The sequence below is a fragment of the Odocoileus virginianus genome, chromosome 33 (assembly GCF_023699985.2).
Source record: "Odocoileus virginianus isolate 20LAN1187 ecotype Illinois chromosome 33, Ovbor_1.2, whole genome shotgun sequence".
Lineage (NCBI taxonomy): Eukaryota > Metazoa > Chordata > Mammalia > Artiodactyla > Cervidae > Odocoileus > Odocoileus virginianus.
In genome coordinates this window covers 7,402,175-7,428,354 of record NC_069706.1, presented here as the reverse complement: position 1 = coordinate 7,428,354, position 26,180 = coordinate 7,402,175, and the positions used below count along the sequence as shown (strand labels likewise).

Sequence of the window (26,180 nt, the reverse complement as noted above, 5' to 3'; positions counted from 1 at the left end):
CTTTGAGCCCAGGTCAGCTTCCAGAGTGCTGGGGGAGGGGGCGGGGGGTGCTGGGGAAGGGGAAGAGGGAGGCGGGAAGCTTTCTTAACAGCCCCAGGCTGACCTGGGATGACCTCCCTGCTTCCCTCTTGCTCAACACTGAGCTACTGTATTTACATTTCTTGTGACAGCCTCTACCGTCCTGGAACCTCAAAGGCAGGGAGGGACTTGCCCTCGCCTGTCAGGGTTCACAGTCCTGCCTCACAGGGTTTTCTCATCATCATTCTGGGGATGATGAAGTGAGTGATGGCTCCCACTCTTCCAAGCGCTCCCCTGAAAAGTCAGTTTGGTTGTTATGTGTGCGGTGAGGACTATAATCCCATCTGAGCATCCATGCTCAGTCGTGTCTGACTCTTTGCTATCCTTTGGACTGTAGCCCGCCAGGCTTCTCTGTCCATGGGATTCTCCCAGCAAGAATGCTAGAATGAGTAGCCATTCCCTTGTCCAGGGGATCTTCCAGGCCCAGGGATCGAACCCAGGTCTCCTGCATTGCAGGCAGATTCTTTACCATCTGAGCCACCTGGGAGAATGTCTAGAGAAAGAAGAGATGGATGACATGACTGGGGGAGCTTGGGCCGGGCTTGACCTGAGATAAGACTACAGAAGCCGGAGAAGGATGGTGGGAAGTCCGAAGTCGTTTGGGCAACAGGACTGCGGGGTGGGGGTGGGGCTGGCCTTGGGGACCTGCCCAGGGGAGCTCCAAGGAGGGCGGAGAAACAGCACACCCTCCACCTCATAAGGGTTGGGACAGTCTGAGTAAGGTAAGACTCAACTGTTTTATGTTTTGACATAAGAAGTTATGGGACTTGTACGGACCACTGGATACTAACCCAGAGGACAGAGAAGCGTGGAGAGAAGGTCTCCGCCAGTTGCAGGTACCATCCCGCAACATCGTGGAAACCGCTGCGTCGAAAAGAGCGACTCTCGGGTCCCAAAGGGCTGAGCTCTTCCGCCAGAATCTGAGTAGGCACTGGTTCACTGAACCACCCGAGGACAAAACAGTAATCTCAATGAGAAATGGGAACCAATAAAATCACTTTAATTTCTACTTTTCATTTTGAAAGATCATTACAGTATCATTTGTAAAATCCAGCCAGGAAAGACGCCCCAGAACTGCTGAGGCCTGGGACCACTGAGACGGTCACCCTAGCACTGACCACGGGCGGGCGGGTGGGGGACGAGCTCCAGCCTGGTGCTGCTTCTTGCTTGCACTCGCCGATTCCGAGCTAAGACAAGCCAGGCTGGGGAGAGGCTCGGGGGGAACCAGGTTCCTCTGTGATGAAGGCACCTGGTGGGGACCAACTAGTGGGGTGCCAGAACACCCCTCTCCAGTTCCCCCACCCCCAGATTCAGGTTCAGGTCTGCGAGTCCCCAGCAGAGGTCCCGCCTGGACTGACCCCACCCTGGTCTGGAGGGACCAAAGCTGAAAAGTGATGCATGAACCGTTTTCTTGGAAAGCTTGCATCCGAGCTCTGGATGAGGGCCTGAGCTGCCGTCCTTCCAGCCACACAGGAACTTGCAGGAGGCAGGAGGGAGCAGGGGAGTGAGGGTTACAGGCCTGACAGCTGCTCCAGCCCCGGGGTCAAAGTCTGGGTGAGGGAGGGCTGGCAGGGGTGTGGGGGCTGTGGAGGTGGGGCGGGCTCATTATTCAAAGACCAAAGACCGGGCTCCAGATCTGTTAGCAGCTTAGGCCCTTCCCTGATCCCTCAGGAGGAGGCCCTCCGTGTGAAGTGTGATGGCCCCGGCACTCGCAGGGCCGGGGCTCAGAGCAGCATCTCGGGGCGGCCTGTGTGCCAGTTCTTGGCAGGGCTGTTGGTTCCACCACCCGTGTCCCCGGAGCCAGCGGGCACTTCAGCGTGTAGTGGATACGGAGCTACCCCGAGTCCTCCGCCAGTGACGTGCGAAGTCCCAGTGGTCAGTGGTCACTGGGCCGGCGCAGACACTCATGGGCTTCGTTTCTGGAATTGTCTTAACCGTCTGTGCTGGGCTCGGTTCATCATAAATGTCCTTTCTCATCACAAGAGCCCCCCTTCCGGTGCTGATGCAGGGGATCCCGGCATGAACATCTGTTACATTTTCCATGAGGCCCATGAAGAGGGAGGGTCCAGGTTCACTCCTTTCATTCTCTCTGGATCATTCTAGAATGATGGGGGAAGTTTAAAAACAAAACCCCCGGGGGCACCGTGACTGCACGTATCGGGATGGAGTGGGGGTGGTTGGAGACTAGGGTGGGGATGTGACTCTCTGCTGGAGGTGGTCCTTGGAACCGTTGTTGAGAGGCCTTTTCCTCTGGTCCTGGAAACGGAGGGCCATTTCCCTGCCTAGCGGGGACCGTAGTGAGGACTGCAGGGTGGGCTGGGGGGGGGACTGCCTCCCACGGGGAGCAGGCCGGTCAGCAGAAAAGCTCCTCGCATATCCTGCGCGTGTCCTCGGGCGCCGTCACTGTGTAGCCCACCGTCCTGGGGTCTGTGAAGATCTCGTGGTCATTCCCGCCCTGTAAAGACATGAGGTGGATGCAGGCACCACCTGGTTTGTCCTGGGCCGAGGCCCCTGCCACGCCAGGGCCTGGGACCACCAGAGAAATGAGGACCCTGCGTTTCACTGGGAGCATCTCTGCAGCTACCGTTCCAGGAGAGGAACAACCTGGTACAGTTGCGACCGAGGTTTTTCACCTTCCCTTGAACTGCCTTCAGCTTAGGAACATGTAATTACGCCTGTGCAAGCAATCACGATGTTCCTGAAGACCAAAGGCTTATTTTTCTATCAAGAAAGCAGGCAGAGCGGGTGATAGGAGTCTCGCCGCCGTTGATTTGCTGTAACCGCACCCATATGTTCCTAACTGGTCACAGGGGAAGGCAGACGGGCCAGAGCTGCGCTGCCCTTGAACCTCCTGGGACGATGGACACGGTCCATTTCTGAGCTGACGCTGGCCATGCATGTGGCTGGCCTGACAGAGGGGCTGAGTGTGGTTTATTAAGCTTCAACAGGCTCACGTGGCTGGAGCCCGAGCCTGCTGACCTGGGCTCAGATCCTGGTTCTAGCACCGGTGACGGGGGTGCTGCAGGTGGCTCCCCGTCTGTGAAGGGGGGATCGTGGCGGAACCCTGCCTGAGGCGGGGAGGCCCCTGGTGGATGAGTAGTCCTGGGGCAGCCCCTGGGCTCAGCGAGCATGGGGCCCTAGGTTTTCTTGCTTCCCTCGCCCACTATGCCCCCAGGAGTTGAGGGCATGTGTCTGGAGGACCCGGGCATGCTGGGCGGAGGGGGGTCCATGACTATGATACCCCCCCAGAGCCAGCACCGAAACCCCCTCCGCAGTCACACCTGTCTCAGGGAAATGCTGCTTCCACAACCCCCGGCCCTGCCCCTGCTTTCCATCTCATGGAAATTCCTACACTTTCCTTGTAATGGTGGATAAGCAGCCTAACTCAAAAATCTTTAAAAAAAAAAATCTGACAACCTTTTAAACGACTGACACCTGAAATTACAGCTGCTCTCATCTTTGTAAGAACTAGCCACCCCCAAGCAGAAGGCGGAGGTGGTGAGGCTCACAGACCCACGTGGGTTGGCTACCGGGGCCTGGGTGGAGCCGCGTTGGGGCAGGTGCATTCCCAGAAGCTGGCCGGGCCTTACGTGGGCCTCACCAATTTATGTGCCGTGAGAGGACTCTGGTCATTCAGTCAGCTCCCACTTCACGGCCAACGTCTCCTAAACAAATACATGTGTGGGACTTCCCTGGTGGTCCAGTGGCTAAGACCCCATGCTCCCAAAGCAGGGGGCCCGAGGTTTGATCCCCGGTCAGGGAACTAGATCCCACAGGCCTCAACTAAGGATGCCGAGTGTCACAACTAAGACCTGGTGCAGCCAAATAAATAGACGAATAAATATTTAAAAAACAAAACAACAAAACAAGTACGTGTGAAACCAACTCTTGCGAGCAAACGCAAGACTCCTCTTAGGCCCGCCCGGGCGTGGGGAAACCAGCAGGGCGCCCAGCAACAGCCGACGACAGAGGGAGACCCAGCCGGCCCTATGCAGACACCCAGCCTCCCGGAGACACGCTCACCGCGGTGTCACTCACGCACCCTCGAGGGAGGGCTGAGTTTTCATGGGCAGACCATCAAACCGCGGGCAGCGCCCACGACCCGCCAGGCCCGGGCTCAGAAGCTGTAGGGACAGTGGTAACGTCCACCGACGGGCTGCCTTCCAGGCTGGTCTCGGAGACCGACCCAGACGGCTCCGCGGGCGGCTGTGAGGGATGCAGGGGGGGCCTCTGCTCCGAGGACCGAAGGAAGGGAGGCGACGGAGAAGACAGTGACCGCCCATCTGGGAAAGGCTGCCGCTGAGAACCCACTGGGAGGGGCCAGGCCGGGAGGACGGGGTCTACGCCAAGCCTCCGGGGAGCCAGGCTTCACATGGTCAGGTTCACGTCTCGAGGGTCCTTCTGGAGAACGGCTGGGGGCGGGGGGTGAGGACTCCAACGGGGGAGCAGGAGTCAGGAGGAGCCTGCCACCAGCCAGGGTGCAAGGCGGACGGAAGACACTACCTGGGCAGCAGGACCTCTGGGGCAACCAGGCTCAGGGCCGCCACGCCCGCTCCCCTGGGGAGGGCGTCCCTTTCGGGGACAGCTGGGTGCCCCCAGAGCCTCACTTGGCACGGCCACCCTCCCCGCCCCCCATGGCCGGGGGAGGAGGAGCGGGCAGGTAGGGGAGCTGTCTCTGGACCGGAGTCAGCCCCACTGCGGTATAAGCCACTGGCTTGCAACGAAGCCAAGGTCCAGAGATTCAGATCTTCCGTGAAAGCGGAACCGCCTGCAGGCTTCTCCCGCCAGCAACCTGGCCTCAGAGCGAGGCGGGCTCCTCCAGGGCGGCACAGACCTTGCCAGCCAGACTCGGAAGGAGGGCGGGAGAAGCAGAACCCAAACACCGAGTTACTGAGGGCACCACCCTCGAGAAAAATACGGCTTCGGTAGTAACACTTCGGAGGACAGGAAATGGTGGAAATTTCAAAACTGGATTTACATATGCACTGCTGTTACCGGCCTCAGCTTCCCCCAAGCGCCAGAACAAAGCTCTGGTTTCCCGGGAGAAGAGGGAGGGAGGGAGGGAGGGAGGGGGCGGAAGGATGAATAAGCAGTCGTGTTTCCGTTGGGGTGAACCTGGCTGGCCCTAAGGAGAGGCCCCGGCTAGGTCCAGGTCGCCCATTAATATTTAATCCCCGAGAGGCCAAGGTCTGGGCTGCAGGGGAGAGGGTTCCAGTGAAACCTGATTATCCTGATGCTGGAGAAGGGGAGCAGGGCTCAGGGTCCCCGACCTGGGTTCCCGCGAGCGACAGACTCGACGTGACTCCCAGGGGGTCTGGGCTGCGTGGACACCCGTCACCGCATAGCCGGGCTCTGCGGCTGCACGTGGATGCTTACCCCGGGGAGTGCAACAGGCGCTTGGCAAGTCCCTACTTGTTAGGGGTACAAAGGCCTCCGAGACCAGGGCTCGGGCCAGAGCAGGGGCTCGCCCCCTGGCGGCGGGTGACAACCACTGCAGGAGCTTTAAAAATTCGTCAGTAAAACTGGGAAAGAACAAAAGATGGGGGGCCAGAGGCCTGGGTACCTGAGAGCTCCCACCTCAGGGTATCTCCAGCCACCTGAGGGCCAGGCGCCCGGGGCTCGGCAGCAGGCCGTGGGTCTGGGGGCTCCCCACCTAACTGCCACGTGTGCTGTTGTCCTGGTGCGAGGACTAGCTGCGGGTGAGAGCAATCTCACTTTCCCGACAAAGGTCCATCTAGTCTATAGTTTTTCCAGTAGTCATGTATGGATGTGAGAGTTGGACTATAAAGAAAGCTGAGTGCTGAAGAATTGATGCTTTTGAACTGTGGTGTTGGAGAAGACTCTTGAGAGTCCCTTGGACAGCAAGGAGATCAGTCCTGAATATTCATTGGAAGGACTGAGGCTGAAGCTGAAACTCCAACACTATGGCCACCTGATGCGAAGAACTGACTTATTGGAAAAGACCCTGATGCTGGCAAAGATTGAAGGCAGGAGGAGAAGGGGACGACAGAGGATGAGCTGGCTGGATGGCATCACTGACTCGATGGACATGAATTTGAGTAAGCTCCAAGAGTTGGTGATGGACAGGGAAGCCTGGTGTGCTGCAGTCCATGGGTCACAAAGAGTTGGACATGACTGAGTGACTAATGTGACCACAATCTCAAACAACTTTAATGTTTGAAAATGAATGCCCTCAGAGAATAGTACTGATTTTTTTTTTTTTCCCAAAAAAAGTAAACAGGGTAAAAAGTAATAAGAGCCTGGCACCAGGGACATGAGGTTTTGAAAGGAACCAGGAGACTCCAATGTGCCTCCAGGGCCGAGAACCAGTGGTTTCAGATCTAGTGATGACCAGGTGGCTCAGTGGTAAAGAACCCACCTGCCAACACAGAAGATGCAAGAGACGTGGGTTCGATCCCTGCATCAGGAAGGCCCTCTGGAGGAGGAAATGGCAACCTAGTCCAGTATTCCTGCCTGGAGAATCCCATGGACAGAGGAGCCTGGTGGGCTACAGTCCATGGGGTCACAGAGTCGGACATGACTGAGCAACAGAACATGCACACATGAGATGACCAGGCCAGGGGTGGTGGAAAGCGAGCTGGCTGTTGGGCTGAAGTCCCTGGGTGACTGACCCTTCTGATCTGCTGATCGCTCTGGCATATCCCACCGCTGATCCATAAAATGGGGTTCAGAGCTGTGAGGGGTCCTGGCTCAGGAAGCTGATGCTGTGAACACCAGTGCCCCCTGGGGGCCCGCTCTCCCTGAGCAGGGACGCTGGGGCGGGCGGGGGCCACTGCTGCCTCAGGCCTGGTCCAGTCAGCCACCATCTGGTCCTCTGGACCCAGGAGGCCGTGGATTCTCGTGTCTGGAAGGAAGGTGGGTCCCCGGTGGACACCTGGAATCCATGGCTCCTCCAAACCCCACTCTAGCTTCTGCTTCTCTCAGCGGGGGCACAGGGGTCTTCTCGGCTGGGCTGAGACCCTCTAATCTGGTCCAGCCTCCGGGGGCTCCGGTCACCCTGCTAACAAAGCCTGCCACCAGCCTCCTGAGACTGGCCCTTAGACTTCACCAGAGAAAGGAGCCGTGAGTGAGGCGGGCCTGACCCCAGGACACGGTGCTTTCGCTGGGGGTCCAGGAGATGCCTCGAGGTGCTGGGCACAGCGAGGAGGTCCTGACTGAGGCTGAAGACCTAGGAGCATCTCGAGGGTGGCTGGGTACCACTCCCAACGGTGACACATCATCCGCCCCGTGGACCCCAGCCTCACACAGCGCCCTCAGCCCCAGGGAGCCTTATCCTAACTTCCTTAAAGGCACTGGCTTCTGGATGCAGGCCAGGCTTGCCCCACTGCCTGCCCTGTTAAGACGTCACTTTGTTCTCAAGCCTTTAGAAGGGGACCCGTGCCCCAGTCGACGGCCCAGGGAGAGACAGAGACTCGCTTGTGGTCACTGCGCCGGGCTTCTGGGGGCGCAGATTTGAGTGCTCTCAAGCCCACTGCCTGTCTCCACCACACGGGTTTTAAAGGCAGAGTGATCTCAGTGCTTTGGAAGTGAGGGGAGAGAATGACAAGGGAGGGGCTTCCAGAGCCCACTCGGGGGCTGACCCTCTGTGGGGCCCCTGCCTTTCCCGGCTGCTGTGGGGGCGGGGGAGACCCCGTGGAAGTGTCTAGCTCAGGGTCTGGCGCTGAGGAAGTACTTGAAAAGTTTCGTCTTCTTCCCTTTTTCAACTAGACAGTTTAAAGTTTTATTTTTCAATAGATAGCACCTTCAGGCAGTTCAGAAATGTAAAGAATAGGATCTGGTCACAGTGGGAAGTCCCTCTGCCATCCTCGCCCCTACCTCCACAGTTAACTTGGGAATTTGTTTCTGGGGTATCTTTTCAGACTCCCCGTGGGCACAGACACACACACGTGAGGAGAGGGGACTTCTCTGTCTTTAGACAGTAACACAGCCTGTTACACTGCTCGAGCTGTTTTAGGCTACCTGGCATGGAGCTGTGTTTACTCCATCTCCTCCTGCGAAGGGCGGGGTCCTAGCTGGGCCGGCCCCTCTCTGTAGCCGTTTCAACACACGGAGGAGAGAACTGTGAGCTGAATTAACCAGAGAGGAACTATGGAGGCAAAGTCCATCAGTGGGTAATGCTCACAAAGGGTTCAGATGTGTTTTCATGCTGCAGCGACTTAAAGTCAAGATGTTTTTTACAAAAAGCATTAAACAAGCAGCACTGTTGCCTGGTAATTCAGGAAGGCTGGGGGTGATGTGGCAGCCCCCCCAGAGGGCCAGGCAGAGCGGCCTGGGTCATCCTCCCAAGCCCTGGCTGTCTCCCTCCCACAGCAAACTGAGGCCCCCCAAGGCTGGAGCCAGGGCCTTTAACCTGAACTTGGAGCTGGGTTTAGAAGGACATTGGTTGCTGTGATTGCTGGCGAGGATGAGAGGGTTTCCAGCACTGACAAGGGTTTAGAAAAGCAAAGGCCAGCCTCTTACTTCTCCCCTCTGCTCTCTGGAGGTGCTCAGGGTGGGCTGCGGGTCGGGGAAGACACGGGGGACCCCATACAATGTCAGATCCCATCAGAGGAAAACTGAGTCTGCTGAGCTTGGCAGGGAAATGGTTTTTCACCCTGTACTCAGCTCAGGTGCCATCTCCCGGGAAGCCAGCAAAAACATTTCCCCAGCACAAAGAAAGAAAACAGTTTTCAAAATGTCTATCACTGAATACGAAAAGATGCTTAAAGCTAGTATCTGAACTGCTCCGCGTGTCAGGATGTTAAGAGATTCAGATGGCTGGGCTGCTAACTCCCATTTCCAGGAAAACCACTGACAAAGAAGATCAGAGAAGAGGGCTAAGGATGACGCAAGAAGGGTTCACCACAGTGTTCGTTACGAGAGCAAAGAGCCACAACCCAAAAGGGCCTCCTAGTGAAATGGGTCAATAGACTGTGCCTAAACACTAGAATGTTATATGGCCATCAAAAGTCTGTCTTCAAAAAATATTCCCTAATGCGGGGGCAGGAATGAAATATGTTGAGAACAAAAGCAGAAAAGAAACAAAAGAACATGCCAGGTGCCACATTTGGGGTCATGTACAGACATGCAAAAAGGCTGGGCAGCATGTCAGCTGTGACTCACCAATGCCTTCTACTTTCTTCCTCATGCTGTTTCTAATTTTCTACAGTGAATGCCTATTAATTACGAATTGAGTGGGGGGGGGGGGTACCTCCATTTCACAGTACCCAGTTTTTAAAGGTTGGTAAGATTAAAAAAGAAGGTAACTGATACACTACTATGTGTAAAAGAGATCAGTGGTAAAGAATCCTCCTGCCAAAGCAGGAGACACAGGGATTTCTCAATCCCCAGGTTAAGAAAATCCCCTGGAGGAGTAAATGGCAATGCACTCGTGTTCTTGCCTGGGAAATCCCACGGACAGAGGGGTCTGGCGGGCTACAGCCCATGGGTCACAAAGAGTCAGACAGGACTCAGTGTAGTACAGGGAGCCTACTCAACGCTCTGTGGTGACCTAAGTGGGAAGGAAATCCAAAAAAGAGGGGACTGTGTATACATATAGCTGATTCACCGCGGTACTGCAGACAGTAACAAAACATTAAAAAGTGACTATACTCCCGTAAGGGCTTCCTAGGTAGCTCAGCTGGTAAAGAATGCACCTGCTATGCAGGAGACCCCGGTTCAAGTCTTGGGTCGGGAAGATCCTCTGGAGGACGGGATGGCAACCCACTCTGGCATTCTCGCCTGGAGAATCCCTGTGGACAGAGGAGCCTGGCGGGCTATGGTCCATGGGGTCGCAAAGAGTCGGACACGACTGAGTGACGAAGCACAGCACATACTCCAATAAAAGTTAAAACAACAACAATAAACAACAAAACAGACTCATGTGTGATAATACAGTGATTAAACAGAAAACTCTCTAACTCCTATATGAAAAATTCCCCAAAGAAGTCGTTCACTGATTACCTCAAGAAGTGCATTCCACTCTGCAAAGCCCCAACCAAGGACTCAGAGGGCTGTTTACGTACAGCAAGACGGTCATCGTCACAGAATTATCCGTCCTGGCCCGTCTAAGAGCCCGCTTCTCAGACTATAAGGACCGGCTCAAAGCTAGGGGGACGGGGGAAGTCTCTGGCCCTCCCTTAGATCCTGGGTGTAGTATCATTTGCTTGCTTTGCCTCAGACAGTGACTTTCTTCCCCCAAGGCCTGAATTTAAAAGCACTTCTGCCTCAAAGCATTTCAACAAAAGGAGGTGGTTATAAACCTTTTCTCTCCATCATTGAGAGGCTCACTGATACAGCTCCTGAGAAGCCCGGTGTTCGCTGGGGAACAAGACAGAAGCTTGCCCACTGGAGAGACGGTCTGTGGACTGGGAACTATACTCACTGAAAAAGTGGGCAGCTGGCTCTCGGTCACCAGCTCTATCATTAGCTGTGTGACCTTGGGAAGGTTAACCTCGCTGAGACCCAGGTTTATAATTTTTTTTTCTGGCCACACCACTCAGTTTGTGGGACCTTAGTTCCCCATCCAGGGATTGAACCCAGGCCCGCAGCAGTGGAAGCTCTGAGTCCTAACCGCTGGACTGCCAGGCAAGTCCCCCAGTTATAATTTGGAAAGCAGGACTTGAGACTATACTATCTGAAAGACCCTTTCCTGCGGGAAGACTAGCATGTGGAGATCTTCCTGAAAAAGGCAGGTCCATGCGGATGTGTGTGCCAAGTCCGACTCTGCAACACCACGGACTGTGCCCCGCCAGGCTCCTCTGTCCGCAGGGTTCTCCAGGCAAGAATACTGCAGTGCGCTGCCATTTCCTCCTCCAGGGGATCTTCCCAATCCAGGGATCGAACCTCCATCTCTTACGTCTCTTGCACTGGCAGGCGGGTTCTTTAGCACTAGCACCACCTTGGAAGCCCTCCTCGTGAAACAGACTTTAGTAAAACCGCATAAATCCTGGGTTTTGTGCTGGAGGAATTAGACTCCGTCCACACAGTCTTTCTGTGGCACTGGCTGCTGCAGGTCAGCCACAAAGCCCGAGCCAGGAGCCTGACAGCAGGGCGGCTACCACCCTGGGTGGCCCACGGGGAAGCAGAGGGACACCAGGTGAGAGAAGGTGAAGGGCGGCGGCCCCGGGCTGGGCAGTGGCCATCGGGGGTGCACCTCCTGGGAGCCTCAATGGCGGCAACGCCTCTCGGTCCGACCCGAGGAGACCTGCCTGTCCTCAGGAGAGCCCCGAGGCTCCGGGGCAATGCCTTCGGCTGGCGCTGGTCTCTCCACACCAGGTTCTGCTCTCAGCCTCCAGTTCAGGTTCAGTCCTGGACTGGGGGTTCCTCACCGTGCCCCCTGGATGGCCCCCTACCCCCTGTGAGTGATGCCTGCATCTGACCCTGAACCTCTCACCCGTCCTGAATGTCAGACCTATGAGATTCCTGTTCTGCCACCATTCAGGGCTCCTCGCGCCTAATCAAGATGAATGCCTCTAGGGGAAAATACGGTGAAAAATGAAAAAGGCAAGGGCTTCGAAAAGCAAAGAGAATACGATGACAGCCCCGGGTCTTGTTCTGGAAAGTGCTCAGGCGGGCGACACTCAACACCACACTGAAAGGCTCTATCCTTACCTCCAGGGGCGTCAGGTGTCTTGAGCGCAGAGAAGAGGGGGCTCCATCACCCCCGCCCCACAGGACAGAAGCCGCCACCCAGGGTCAGCCAGGCTCCTGGGCGAAGTGTGTGTGGTAGGGGGGAGAAGCCCCTCTGTCTGTCCTTTCCCCCAGCCCAAACTGAACAACGCGACTGCCAACACACTTCCATACTTACTGGCATGGTTTTGTCGCCAAAGAAATAGATGGTCTTATAGCCGTCCTTCTCCACGTGTCCCAGGCAGTACCTCTTGTCCCAGCCGTCGGGAAAGACGTCGAAGCTGATCTGGCCTCCTGCCGAGTGAGGAGAGAGACACATGAGCCAGAGATGCAAAGGAGGTTAATGATGTGTCACTGAAAAAAAGGTGCCCTTCAAGCTAGTCTGTAACTGGAGCCCCAGGGTTGATTTTTATTACCCTGGCTTGCTAATTACCATACTTTAGGGGTAGCTTCTAGGAATTTTTTTTAAAATAATTGTTGCTATGGTTGTTTTTAGTTAAGATATAGATATATACATATATTTTTTGATATGGCTCATTTTTAAAGTCTTTACTGAACTTGTTACAGTGTTGCTCCTGTTTTACATTTTGTTTTTTTGGCCCAGAGGCATGCGGGATCTTAGGTCCCTGACCAGCGATAGAACCTGCCACCCCTGTATTCAAAGACCAAGTCCTAACCACTGGACTACCAGGGAAGTCCCTAGAAATTAATTTTGGCATTATGCATCCCCCGCCCCCGATATCATTTCACTTAAAATCTAAAAATCTGAAGTCTGAAAGAGACGCAGCAGGCTGACTCAGAGTGAGAGCCGCGTCTGCCTCTGCAGGGCAGGCTTAGGAGCTGAGGCAGGCCGGCGTGCAAACCGCCAACAGCCTGCTGCAGCCCTGCTCACCTCCAGCCACAGCGCACTCTCGGGGCACCCTCCCAACAGCAAGATGCACCCAGCTTGTTGTGCAAGATGAAAATCCCACGGACGGCGATTTTCCACACAGCTTTCATGGGCAACACAAAACCCTTTCGAGGCTTTCTCAGGACACGTAACAGCCCACCCAGTCATCTTTTACACAGAGTCCCTCTGCAGCTCTGGTTTTCTGGCAAGTGTACGCTCGCTTATTAGGGCTGGTGAAAAGAGAGGGCTTTAAGAAATGGCTAAAAAAAAAAAAAAAAAATGGCTCAACAGCACTGACAGTAGAAACCCGTCTGCTTAAAACTGGGCGTGTTCCACCTGAGTGCAAGGCAGAGGCGCCCGGCGCTGCAGGAGGGCTCTGCATCAGACACAGAAACGGTCACGCTGGCTGGTCACTGTCGGCAGAAGCTGCAGGAACCTAGACAAGCGCCTTCTCCTTTCTGGGCCCCGTTTCTTGGTTTGTAAAATCAGCCCAAGCGACTTCTAAGGTTCTCTGCTGGTCACACATTATAGGATTTCAGAAACATTCGACTTACTTGACCTAACAGGCTCCCTCTGACCCCTGCCCCATCCCATCTCTCTTCTACGGAGTCACCCACGTGTTGTCTCTGGCTCAAAGGTGTGCGGATAAGTTCTCACTCTTCATCAAACGCACACACGTGCGTGTGCGTGTGTGCTCAGTCATGGACTGTAGCCCGCCAGGCTCCTCTGTCCATGGGATTCTCCAGGCAAGAATGCTGGGGTGGGTAGCCATTCCCTTCTCCAGGAGAGCTTCCTGACCCAGGGATTGAACCTGAGTCTCTTGTGTCTCCTGCCTTGGCAGGTGGATTCTTTACCATGAGTGCTACTTGGAAAGCCCCTTCATCACACACAGCTCATCAAGCAAGATGCTCTCATTTTTGAGCAGAAGCTTTGGGAGGAAGAATCCTGATGGGTGAGGATTCAGAACCAGCAGCCTGGAAATCATCTCCTAAACTGGCAAGTTGCTGCTATGGCTGATTTTGCAGGATAGTGGTTTTTATTTTTCAAAAATTTACTTTAGGCTGTGCTGTGCGACACATGGGATTAGTTCCCCAATCAGGGATCGAACCCATGCCCCCCTGTTTTGGGAGTGCAGTGTCTCAACCACTGGACTGCCGGGGAAGTCCCAGGTGAGTGCCTTCCCCCTTATGGACGGGCCACCCGTAAAATCCTGCTGCTCATCAGCAAACTGAGCACTGAGTCCAAGTTCAAGACTGAGTCCAAGTTCAAGAGCACACCCCACAGCCCCCTCCCGGCACGAACCCCTCGGACGTATGGTACCTATGGAAAACGTGAGGCCTTTCCCCGCAAACTCTTTTCGCAGGTCCTCCACGAACTTTTGTCTTATCTTTTCTTTCTGAGGAAGACAAAAAGATACCGAGAGTCTAGTGCAGTGGACAGCGGCTTTCTCGGCCACAGAGGCAAACCACGTGTTCGCACACCCGGGCTATGTCAGGAAGACTCACCTGATCGAGCTCGTAGAACTCAATGCGTTCTTCCTGGCTGCAGCTTCTTCCGATCGGCGACACGTTCAGCATCCCATTACGGAACTCTATGAAAGTGCCCCTGGGCGTGAGAGGAAGAGGAGAGGGGTCCCGGAGACACATTTGAGCAACACGGCAGAAAGACAGACAGGCTAAGAGGTGGGCAATTCCATAGGCAGAGGCGGGTGTGATCAACATGTGGAGGAGCTGTGCTGGGCCATGGGCCATCAACAGCCCCATGTGGCCCATGAGCCCTGAGCTGTGGCTGATCCGACTGGAGACGAGCATTTAGAGATTTCATGTGAAAGAGTGTAATCCTCACTAAAAATGCTTTACTTATCTTTTAAAACATTTACTTATTTGGCTGAGCCGGGTCTTAGTTACAGCATGAGGGACCTAGTGCCCTGACCAGGGATCGAACGTGGCCCCCTGCATTGGGAGCGTGGAGTCTTAGCCACTGGACCGCCAGGGAGGTCCCGATAACGCTTTACATTGACTATTACTTGACATGACTGTATTTTGGATATATTCGGTTAAATAAAGCATGTTAAAACTAATTTCACTTGTTCCTTTCTTTCCTAAAAAACAAAAAACCCAGCACTGCAGAAAGCTCAAAAACTACATTACATTTCAGCTGGACAGTGCTGCTCTCGGGCAGACTGTTAGAGTGAGCAAAGAGCTATGGAAACAATGACGAGCTCTCACGCTCCCCGAGGAATCTGAAAGCATCTACACAGACGCCTCGGCCAGTGAGCCAGTGAAATGCTGCTTTTCACCAAGCAAAGCGACGCAGGAAAAGCTGCCGAGATCTCAGGTGAGTTCAGTAAAGCTTCTGCAGGCCGAGCTCCAGGCGTGGGGCTGGGACCAGATTCCAGGCCAAGGCAGGCCACAGTTTACCAGGTGAGCTTGGGCACCGCTCTGAGCCTCAGAAGGGGGCTAAGGGCACTCGCTCTAAGCCCCCAAAGGGGCTCCTGAAATCTTTCGTAAAAGTACTTTGCCAACTGAGTAGCAATGAATACTCAATCAAGGAAAGTGAAAACAGCAAAATCTCCCTCACGGGACCCTCCCTTGCTGTGCTCCACTTGCAGAGAGAGAGGCAAGCGTGTGTGCGCTGGAGACACTGCTCCAAACCCCCGCCCAGCTGTCTTGGACTCTGTACAGCCCGGCCGGTCCCCTGCACAGTCTACATGTACACGAGGGTCCAGGGGCAATGGTTATCATTCGTGGGGGATCCTAGGCCTGTGGGTCCTAAACTGTCAGAAAAAGAGCTCAATTGTTTCCCCAGCTCAAGGACACATTATTACTCTCATTCTCGAGGCAGGGAGGGCGGCTGATGCATTGTTGAATGGCTTCTAACACCAGGACTCAGGTGGTTGATCAAGCATTCACTTCCCCCTTGAAGATCTGGACTATCTGATGTTTCACTGCACCTGCCCGCTCTAAGTGGGGCACAGAGTGAGGACCACGAGAAACGTGGGCAAATGCTGTTCAAAGAGGGTCTCGGCTCTGCCTCCTGAATCCACCAGGAACCTTGGACTAATTCAGAGTCGCAACTCTGCACGCTGGTCTCTCTCACTAGACGACATCTTCTCTGAGAACGGGAATGGATTTTACCCTCTTTTTATTTTCCCTTAACGCTTAGCCCAAAGTAAAGACTGAATTGACCTGGGATACTTTCTACAACAGAGAATTTCTAACTTATACAAAAGTCAACACCACAGGGTAACGAACGCTCATAGGTCACCTCCCAGTTCCAACAAAAATGGACCTGAGGGCCCGCCTGTCTCATCCACCCTGCTTCCTGGGACAGATGAGAAAAGACGAGAAAACCAAAAGCCCCGCCCTCTGAGAGGAGGAGCTGGAGCCGAGCAGGGCCACCTGATTCAGGAATTCAGTCTCAAAAGTGCAGCATGTCTTGAAATTTAATTGCCGTTTAAGAAATGTTTCACCTCCTAATCACTAAGGTGTCACAGATTAAGTGCAGAAAACAGAAAAAAATGAAAAGTATTTCAAAGAAACCACCTGTAACCTCATTACCCAGAAACAGCCACTGTTAGCATCAGGTCCATTTCCTGCCACTCTTTCAATTGTGGGCATGTGTGCATGTTACTGTTATCATTTAAAAATGGGAATTGAGATGCTAAGTGTTCAGAGCAAGAGGTAGGTTCATAAATCGATGTCCAGAGAGGCCAGAAAAATGACATAAACGGCCTGTGCAAGGCTGGAGATGGCGGTGGGGGCGGGGGTCAGCACTGCCCCTGTGCCCTCCCAGCTGCTGCCATGCTGAGGGCGGGCACTGAACTACTGGGTCTTCAGATGCAACAGAAGCCAGAAGCCCAGACATTTAAAATCAGACTTTTAAATGACAGCACTGGGACTTCCCCAGTGGTCCAGTGGTTAAGAATCCACCTGCCAAGGCAGGGGACACAGTTCGATCCCTGGTCTGGGAAGATTCCACACACTTTGGAGCAACTAAGCCCGGGAACTCTAGAGCACAGTGCTCTGACAAGACGCCACTGCACCGCAACTGGAGTAGGCTCCGCTCGCCACAACTAGAAAAAAACCCATGCGTTGCAGCAAAGACCCAGCACAGCCAAAAATAAATGAATGAATGGATAAAAATTAAAAAACGATAGCACTTAATTCAGATTGTACTGAACAGCAGGGGCCAAGCGAACGTGGCTCTGGGGGGGATTTGGCCTGGGGCTGATGCTTTTCCCACGCTGCTGTGTCACAGGCAGGTGCCTTGAGCTTTCAATTCCTGTCATGTGGACACACCATCATTTATATAGTCATTCGTCCACTGCTGGCCTCGCAGAAGGCTGCCGGTGACCCCTTGTAAGCACTGCGCTGCGGAGTTAACAAGCCCTAACCTGCCAGAGGATGTGATGCCATATTCCAGTGGCGCCTCGTTGCTAGAAGCAAACCCACCTCTTCTTCGGGAGCTTGATTTTCGCGATGTAGCTCAGACAGTAGTTGATTAAATCCTGGATTAGGGCTTCACCCAGGTGACCTTGAATATTCTAGATAAAGAAAATGCTGATGTTACTTGACACAGCAGGTGATGTTTTCAAAACGGCTTTCCAGCCAAGCCAGGTCTTCAGCCACTGTGGGCTGAAGGTCGGTCACCTGGCGGGGGTGGGTGACATCCACACTGCCTTTCTCCTCTCCCTTTCTTATTTGCTGAAAACATTGGGCAAACCATAAAGGGCTACAGTCAAAACCATTTCCTGCTTCATTACTCAAGATTTTTATGTTCGTTATCTCTCAAAGTGCTTTCTGGAAGCCCCCACAGAGTTTATCATTGCTACTTTTATTCCATTAAAATATCTGCAGACACAGATAGAAAACATATTTATTTCACTTCGGTTTCCTCTTCTGTCTGAACAGAAGGATCCTAATGGTAATAAGAGCTACACAGGACTGCGTAAAAAATGTCTGTAGCAAGCAGCCTGCACAGGTCTCTGCTACCATAACAGAAATATTAGATTAATTATCCTTAAAAAGCAATTATAAAAATTAAGTTAGCAATTTGGAATGTGTAATCATCACATGGTTCAACACGTAAAAAACGAGGGTGAAGATTCATTACCTCTCAGCCCCCGGAGGCATTCAAGTGCCTTTCCAGAAAACATCTGACCAGGAGTCTTTCGTAGTCTGGATACTTGCGAACCTACCTGTTTACACAAGAGTTTCCCATCTCTGTATGCTACCAAGCCATTTTCTGGAAACACGTAATCATATTTTTTAATAACTGCCAATAAAACAAAAGAAACTTTAGAACGGAACGAATTGAACCCTGTGTTTCTATTTCTTCATTAACACATGGCCAACAAAACTGCTAAACTCCAGTACTGACCTATCTTAACAGATTGGGAGGGTGGAATAAAGCTCCTTAAAAATTTTTTTTTAAAGGTCCTTTGTTATCAATTTAACAGATGACGATTAGGCTGCAGACTGAAGAGTTGGTAGTGGGTCACTGCGTGTCTCTGCCTTCCGCCTGTTTATTTGTAAAGGCAAGTTGAAGGCAACGATGGCTCCCAAACCCCGCTGGAACCTGCGTCATCCGGACAGTGAGGAAAATCTGCTGAATTTGAGGCTATGATCCCGGCGTTTCTGAATCAGAACCTGTAAGGCCAGGTTAAGAATCAGATTTTTTTTTAAAAAAAAGCTCTTCAGGTGATTCTTAAGACCACCCACATCAATCTTGCCTGCATTCATCCTAAGTCATTTCAGTCGACTCTGTGTGACCCCATGGACTGTAGCCCACCAGGCTCCTCTGTCCACAAGGATTCTCCAGGCAAGAATACTAGAGTGGGTTGCCATCCCCTCGGATCTTCCCCATCCAGGAACTGAACCCACATTTCCTGCATCGGAGGCAGATTCTTTACCGCTGAGCCACAGGGGAAGCCCGTATCAATCTGGATGGTCGCAGACTTCAGGCGCTTGTTACAGTGCAGATTCCCAGGCACGGTGTGTTGGGTGGGGGCCCAGCTCTGCATTTGAACGAGGTCCCCAGGTGATTCTCATACAGGTGGGTCTTTCAGTTTCTTTTGGCGCGTGACTGTTTTGAATCTGGTGTTTCTACTCACACTCTGAAAGGTAACACGCTGTCCTACACTGACAAAACCTCTCTGAGCCTGTGGTTAAATACCTGATCGGGGCATAAAGGGCAATCAGGACCAGGTAACAGGGTCTTAATGTGCCCCATTATGTTGTTTATACGGGCTTCCCAGGTGGGCTCCGCGGTAGATAATCCGCCTGCCAGTGCAGGAGACTCAGGGTTGATCCCTGGATCAGGAAGATCCCCTACAGAAGGAAATGGCAACCCACTCTGGTATTCTTACCTGGGAAATCCCTCATGGACAGAGCAGCCTGGCGGGCTACAGTCCACGGGGTCACAAGAGTCGGACACGACTGAGCGACTAAATTAAACAACAAACAACATGTTGTTTATGGCATTTCTAAACTGAGCACCTACAAGGACAGTTAGTGTAAGAGGAACAGAGAGCTTCTGTTTTGGGCTGCACCCCAAGACATGCGGGATCTTAGTTCCCCAACTAGGGACTCGAACCCACAACACCTGCAGCGGAAGCATGGAGTCTGAACCACTGGGACCTCAAGGAAGCCCAGAACAGAGGGCTTTAAAGGGACCGCATAGATTACTTTCAGTAACCAGTCTGGTACATACACCCCACACAGATTTGCACTGGAAGGTATTACATCTCGAGGAGTGGTTCTCAACCGGGTGTGACGCTGCCCCAGGGGACATCTCCGGTGTCTGGAGGTGTGTGTGGCTGTCATCCTGGGCGAGGGGGTGCCGCTGGCAACAAGTGAGCAGAGGCCGCGGATACCGCTCAGCAGCATCCAGCGCACCAGACAACAGAGAGTTCCTGGCCCCAGATGTCAATGGTGCCAAAGAGAAAGCTCAGGCTCTCTAGGTCTCCACCCACTGTTTCTCACAGGTATCCCAGCGGCCCTGGGGCCCTGAAGATGAATAATCCGTAGTCCCAGTCTTCAAAACAGACATAAGGAGACAGTCTCCAATATTCAGCGCTACAGAAAACATAAGCAGCCCTACAATCTCCTGAAGGCAGTTGCTGAAGTATGATTCCAGGCCCCACGGACCTACTGAGTCAGTCTCCAGCTTCCTGAGGTCCGGGGCTCTGGATTCTGGTTCCCAAGGTGGGGGAGGAGCCTGGGTGACTCCGGGAAATACTGCGATAGGACAACGGAGGTGGGCGTGAAGACCCACAGGACCCCTCAACACCCAGGTGAGCAAGATGTCGGGATGGTGCCCAAACTGAAGCCAGGAAGGCAGTTAATGGATATCAGCAAGAAGGATTCCAGGCCGAGACACAGACACCTACGTTTCTAGGTCCCTCTGTCCACATGTCTGAGTACCAACTGCTTCACCAGCAGCTCCAGAAATGTATGTATAGAATTAAAAAAAACAGAAAAACTAAGGGCAGAGAAAATGTTCCCCCAACAAGGAAGCAGGAAGGCTGCCCCACAGGCAGGAGGCTTCAGGGCTGTAACCACAACACTAAGTGGCGATGGGTCCCGATAACCTCGTAAGAAGTTACTCTTGGACCAAACCTAACGAGCAAGGCAGAGCCTACCGTCATCTCCCAGTTGCTCCTGTACTTTCTCAAAGTCTGACCCACCGACAACGCCAATTTTGATCTTCTGCCTCAGTTTTTGCAGAAAGCAATCCATGTCTTTGGTAATTTTCTGCATTTCAAAAAGGAAAACAAACAGTCAGGAGACATGCAGGAATCGGGAGATTAAGACCCTCAAGAGTAACACAATCTTTACTCTCCTACTTGTCTATCTGCTTCTGCATCTACAGGTAAGACCAACTGGTTGGTTGTGCTTTTGGGACATTGGGGGGGTCCCTGGTGGCTCAGATGGTAAAGAGTCTGCCTGCAATGCAGGAGACCCGAGTTTGATCGTTGGGTTGGGAAGATCCCCTGCAGAAGGAAATGGCAACCCACTCCAGTATTCTTGCCTGGAGAATCCCATGGATGGAGGAGCCTGGTGGGCTACAGTCCATGGGGTCACAACGAGTCAGACACAACTGAGTGACTTTACTTTCACTTTGGGACATCAAGTTTATCAGAAAAAAAAACTTGCTAAATTAAAAATTTTACCTGCCTTAAAACACACAAATAATACAGTAACAGCTGTTATGTTTTGCTCCAGCTTTTTTTTTTTCCTGTGCATTTATACACTTGTCTGTAGGCACATATATAAAAAGGCTCTACTTTTTGAAACATTCTTTTTGGGCTCATTCTATGTCTTGCACAATGACTTGCTTTCTCAGTATTAAGTTGTGCTGATTTTTCCAGAATGCACATAGATCCATTCCTTTCAAATGCTACACTGTATTGCATTTATGGATTCAAGTTGTTGCTAATTCCAACTCATGTGCTAATTCAAAATAAATTTTAAACTGAGATAAAGCGATATCCCTGTGTTAAGGCAAACCACAAAGTATCTGTTAAACCCTTGTTTCATTGCTGCTGGCAATCTTAATGGTACACTTACATGGACACTTATCTCCATAAATAAAGCTGTGATTGTACACTTATCTTCACAAATAAAGCTACCAGAAAACTAAAAGCAAAAAAATCCACTTAACTTCAGCACAAAAACATCTAGAGTTCAATCTTCTCTTTTTCTTTAGAAAGCATTATTTTAAGAGTAGTGCATGCATATGATTAATACAATTGTGCAGAAGGGCTTCCAAGAGACTGCAATCTTTTCCACATCTTCCGGTGGAATCTTGACCTAGTGGACAGTCTAGTGGCCTCTGAGTCAGTGACCGAAAATGGGCCCCAGAGGCTCCCCCAAGCGTTGATCTCAGACATGAGGTCAGAATGGGAGGAAGTGGGGAAGATTCCTGTGATTGCAGAACATTAAAAATGCAACACTCACAACAAGCATAACACTTCCACCTTCACACAGAAGCCAAAGGGTACCATTTATTTTTATCTGGACCCTTGTGAGCACTGATGAGCTGAATGGTCTGGCAGGTCAGCCAGAAGACATGCTCAACATGCATGGGTCAGAGAGGTACCTTCTCCCTTACAGGTGGCAGCAAATATTTCTCGACAGGAAATAAGACCCAGCTGCTTCTGACCACAATCAAGCATCTCTACTAGCCCCCACCACAGGAGAGAGACATGAAGGAAAGTAACCACACAGCAAAACTGTTGCCATGTTTCTTTTTGTGTGTGTGGGGCACGGAGAAGCCTTTTTTTCCATTTACTTAAATATATTAAAAAATTTTTTTTACAATGTTGTATTGATTTCTACCATACAATGCAAGTCAGCCATAATTACACATCCACCGCCTCCCTCTCCTCCAGGTTATCAGAGTGCCAACTTCTCACCAGCTATCCATCTTGTTTGTGTGTTGTTGCTTTCTCCATTCATCCCACACTCTCCCACCCCCAGTGTCCACAAGTCCCTTCTCTGTAATATCTGCGTCTTCATTCCTTCCCTGCAAACAGGTTCATCAATACCACTTTTTTAGATTCCATATAAACACATTAATATATTTGTTTTTCTCTTTCTGCCTCACTTCACTCTGTGTAACAGGTTCTAGGTTCATCCACCTCACTAGAACTGACTCAAATTCGTTCTTTTTTTTATGACTGAGTAATAGTCCTTTGTATATATGTATCTCAGCTTCTTTATCCATTCATCTGTCAATGGACATCTTGGTCGCTTCCGTGTTCTGGCTGTTGTAAACAGTGCTGCTATGAACACTGGGACACATATGTGTTTTTCTATTATGGTTTTCTCAGGGTATATGCCCAGGAGTAGGGTTGCTGGATCATATGGTAGATTTATTTCTAGTTTATCTCCATACTGGTCTCCATAATGGCTGTATTAGTTTATACTCCCACTAACAGTGTAGGAAGTGAAAGTGAAGTGAAAGTCACTCAGTCGTGTCTGAGTCTTTGCAACCACATGGACTATACATATACAGTCCATGGAATTCTCCAGGCCAGAATACTAGAGTGGGTAGATGCTCCCTTCTCCAGGGTATCTTCTGAAGCCAGGGATCGAACCCAGGTCTCCTGCATTGCAGGCGGAGTCTTTACCAGCTGAGCTACCAGGGAAGCCCTAACAGAATAGGGGGGTTCCCTTTTCTCCACACCCTCTCCAGCATTTATTGTTTGTAGACTTTTTGATGATGGCCATTCTGACTGGTGTGAGGCAATACCTCATTGTAGTTTGGATTTGGATTTCTCTAATAATGAGTGATGTTGAGCATCTTTTCATGTGTTTATTGGCCATCTGTCTGTCTTCTCTGGAGAAATATCTGTTGAGGTCTTCTGCCCAATTTTTGATTGGGTCATGTTTCTAAATAACTCTTGTGATAAATTCAAGGAATTCTTTATAACTCATCCCAGACAAAACACAAGGAGCCCAAAACTTGGAATTAATGTGAAAAAAAAAATTATAGAAGACTTCTCAGGGATAATTAAGGAAAATTAAGGAGCAGAGGAAGAGTCAGAAAACCAGGCCTGTGGGCCAGAACCAACCCTCCGCTTGTTTCTGTACAGTGACCGCAACACAGTCATATCCATTCATCTCTGTGGTGTCTGCAGTCATGACTACAGGGGTGAGCAGCTGTGTGAACCTCAGCCGTTTCCTACCTCCTGCGGCGGGGCTGCAGGAGTTCAGATGCTCGATTGTGGTCACAAGCAGCTTTTTACAGAGCAAAGTTTGCTGACCCCTGTATAAAATCACTTTAGGGCACTGCTGATCGTTTCCTTAGGTGTGATCACGAAGTTGTGCTTACAACAGTGGTCCCTGTCCTCAAGAGCTGCAGGTGTAAATATTCAGGGGTGAAGTACCATTACGACTACAGCTTTGGAAGTGATACAGCAAAGATTAAAAAAAGAGAGTGAGGGTTTCCCTGGTGGTAGAGTGGATAAGAGTCCACCTGCAGGAGACACGGGTTCGATCCCTGATCTGGGAAGAGTCCGCATGCTGTGGGGCAACAGAGCCCGTGCACCCCAACCATTGAGCCCACGCACAGCAACTGTTGCAGCCCATGTGCCTAGAGCCTGTGCTCCGCAAAGAGCCACCCCAAAGTCACAGCGCCCCAAGAAAAAGTAGCCCCTGCTCGCGGCAACTACAGAAAGCCTGAGGGCAGCAACAAAGATCCAATGTGGCCAAAAATAAACCAATTAAAAAAAATACCAATCACTGTTGAATCTAAGTGATGTGAATATGGTTCTTCTGGGTACTGTTTTTTTTCCCCATCGAGTCTGTACGTTTGAAGCTTTTCATGAGAGAAAGCTGGAAAACAGTCCACCCAGGTTTATGCCCTGCTTCTCTTTGCAGGCTTCTAAGTCTCAACTGCTTTTAGATGCAATGGCATTTCTTAAGAAAGCACTCAGAACAGCAACGTTCTACTAGCACATTGAAATGCGCAAAGCTCTGGACGCCACTGGTTAGATTTTACCTGATTAGGTCACATCCTGTTTCAGCAGCTGCAAGAAAAGATAATCCATTTGATTGCTTTCGGATTGCCTTGTGCTTATCAGTGTTTGAGAATGTTGTTTATTGAGGAAGGGAAAGGTTGTATAATGCAGATCTGTTGCTAAATTAGCTTTATTTTTTACCTGGAGCACCCAGTGCATAAAACTTAGATATTTTTTTTAAGTGTAAAAATCATGTTCACCAAAGAAACGTTTCAAATGTTTCAAGGGAATACACTGCAAGTTGCCTGGTTTTGCTGCTATTTCATACTTTGTGCTTATATGTCCCGATTCCTATTGGGAATCAGAAGCACATTCCTGAATGGCACACCTCGTAACCAGAACAGCCTCTATCTTGAAGCCTTGTCAGAAAATGGCAAATTAGCAAATAACAATACTCTGAGGCCCAGAGACTTGCATCAGATCTTGTACGGAAACCAAGTTCATGGTTTCACTGTGTCTGTTTCCTAATTTAAAATGGGAATAACTACCCTACTTGGGATGAAAGAGGGAGAAGCGTTAAGAGGCTCTAATGATATTGTGTAAAAAGCCTTGGAATGTAAACCCAAGATCACTACAAGCAAAGAGCCAAACAGAGCAGCAGGTTTACTGGAACACACCTATAGTGTCTATGTGTGATTGACGGCTGCTTCTGCATTAATGTCGAGTAGTTACTACTGACCATATGGTGGGCAAACACCTAAGTATTTGCTACCTGGCCCTTTGCAAACAATGCATTACTGACCTTGGCTCTGAACCACTATGGGTTTTTAACAATTTACAAGTGTGTGTGGATTGTGGAATCTCAGAGTCAAAAAGGGCCTTTGGAGAACTTGCAATTGAGTATCATCACTAGACACACAGCACTTGTGGCTCAGAAAGGTAAAATGATGCGACTAAGGTCACATACATTCCGTGTGAATTCCAGAGCGCACCCACCACTGCTACCATCCGGCCGGAACCAAGCAGGGTAGAGACAGAACTCGAAGACAGCGAGGCCACTTGGAACCAGTCCCAAGTTTGAATGGCTGCTGTTCAGTGACTGATTCGTGCCAGGGGGAGGTCAGAGTGAGTGTCATCACAAAATCTGTGCCCATGGCAACAAAATCTGGAAAAGAGAAGTTTCCAGGAGTCCAAGGACACTCCCAACAGACAGCCTGTAGCAATCTAGGTCTTATCCATCACCTCACTCCACCGCAGGGCTGGAGGAGGCAGTGGTGGTGGTGGCTATTACTAATTGAGTATTATTGAACCCAGCCTACCGTTTGCAAGATGCTTTCATGAACTTATATGATTTCATTCGACCCACCCCCACAAACACCTCAAGGAACAGGTCACTTCCCCACTTAAAGCCATTGATATTGAGGTTAAGGTTAAGTGACTTGCTCAAGGTCCCATAGTTGTCAGGAGGTAAAGCTGAGACTCTACTCGGCCTGTCTGACCTGGAAATCTGTCTTTCACATCAAGCTACAGGCACAGACCACAGTGATACGTCTGAGAAGAGCACGCAAGCTGGTAAAGGGGCTGAGCTGGGTTTCACACGCAGGGCTGACGGTGAGAGTCCAGAATTGCGTTTTCCAAGCCAACACAAGTTCCTTGCTCTCTTAGAGTTTTTCGGCCTGTCCCATCTCTCCGAGCACCCTGGGGTTTTGAAGGTCTGGTTAGGGCTTCCGTCTCAGCCCTCCAGGGAACACAGCAGAGTTCAGTCGCTCCAAGGGAGGTGGGCGGTCCCTAGCCGCCTCAGATTGCCTACCTGGGCGGTCGTTAGCCCCGTCTGGGAGCAGTAGGGGGCTCTGCACCGGCTACCACCGGGCGCCTCTTACCTGCCGCGGGGCCGTCAGGGTCCCGTCCACGTCGAAGAGGCAGAGCGCTGGGCCGGGAGCAGCCATGACCCTAGTTTCCACGCGCACCAAACAGGACTCGCTGGCACTTGGAACCCTGCCCGGAACTTCCGGGTCCGGCCCCCGTGCCGTAGGGCACGTCGGGAGGAGGAGAATCCACTCCCACAATGCCGGCGACTAGCGGCACTGGGATGTGCTCTGGACTACAGATCCC

The 26,180-nt window shown here is 51.6% G+C and overlaps 1 protein-coding gene and 1 long non-coding RNA gene across 3 annotated transcripts; one reads left to right on the top strand and one right to left on the bottom strand.

Annotated features, from left to right (window-relative positions):
• Window positions 1-44: 44 nt before the first annotated feature.
• Window positions 45-1,094, top strand: LOC139032762 (uncharacterized). Its single transcript, XR_011485365.1, has 2 exons — window positions 45-278; window positions 535-1,094. It is a non-coding gene; the product is annotated as an uncharacterized lncRNA (long non-coding RNA).
• On the bottom strand, window positions 1,058-26,180 carry PMM2 (phosphomannomutase 2). 2 transcript variants are annotated; one of them, XM_020892283.2, is made up of 9 exons: window positions 25,949-26,180; window positions 25,036-25,233; window positions 20,244-20,355; window positions 17,799-17,875; window positions 17,053-17,144; window positions 14,104-14,203; window positions 13,919-13,994; window positions 11,888-12,003; window positions 1,058-2,533 (listed from the first exon to the last, which is right to left on the bottom strand). In XM_020892283.2, exons 3-9 carry the CDS (start codon window positions 20,338-20,340, stop codon window positions 2,432-2,434), a joined length of 660 nt encoding a protein of 219 aa, XP_020747942.1. In that variant the 5' UTR covers window positions 20,341-20,355; window positions 25,036-25,233; window positions 25,949-26,180; the 3' UTR covers window positions 1,058-2,431. The 2 variants fall into 2 exon arrangements, with proteins under 2 accessions (XP_020747942.1, XP_020747934.1); XM_020892275.2 differs by lacking the exon at window positions 25,036-25,233 and having other exon boundaries at window positions 25,949-26,179.

Bases quoted from the DNA above. Each gene is read 5' to 3' on its own strand.
- PMM2 (XM_020892275.2), bottom strand. From the start codon at position 26,014: ATGGCTGCTCCCGGCCCAGCGCTCTGCCTCTTCGACGTGGACGGGACC. The intron at 14,204-17,052 runs GTGGGTTTGCTT...TCTCACGCCCAG, and splicing joins ATCAAGCTCCCGAAGAAGAG to GGGCACTTTCATAGAGTTCC. The intron at 2,534-11,887 runs GTAAGTATGGAA...ATGTCTTTACAG, and splicing joins TTGGCGACAAAACCATGCCA to GGCGGGAATGACCACGAGAT.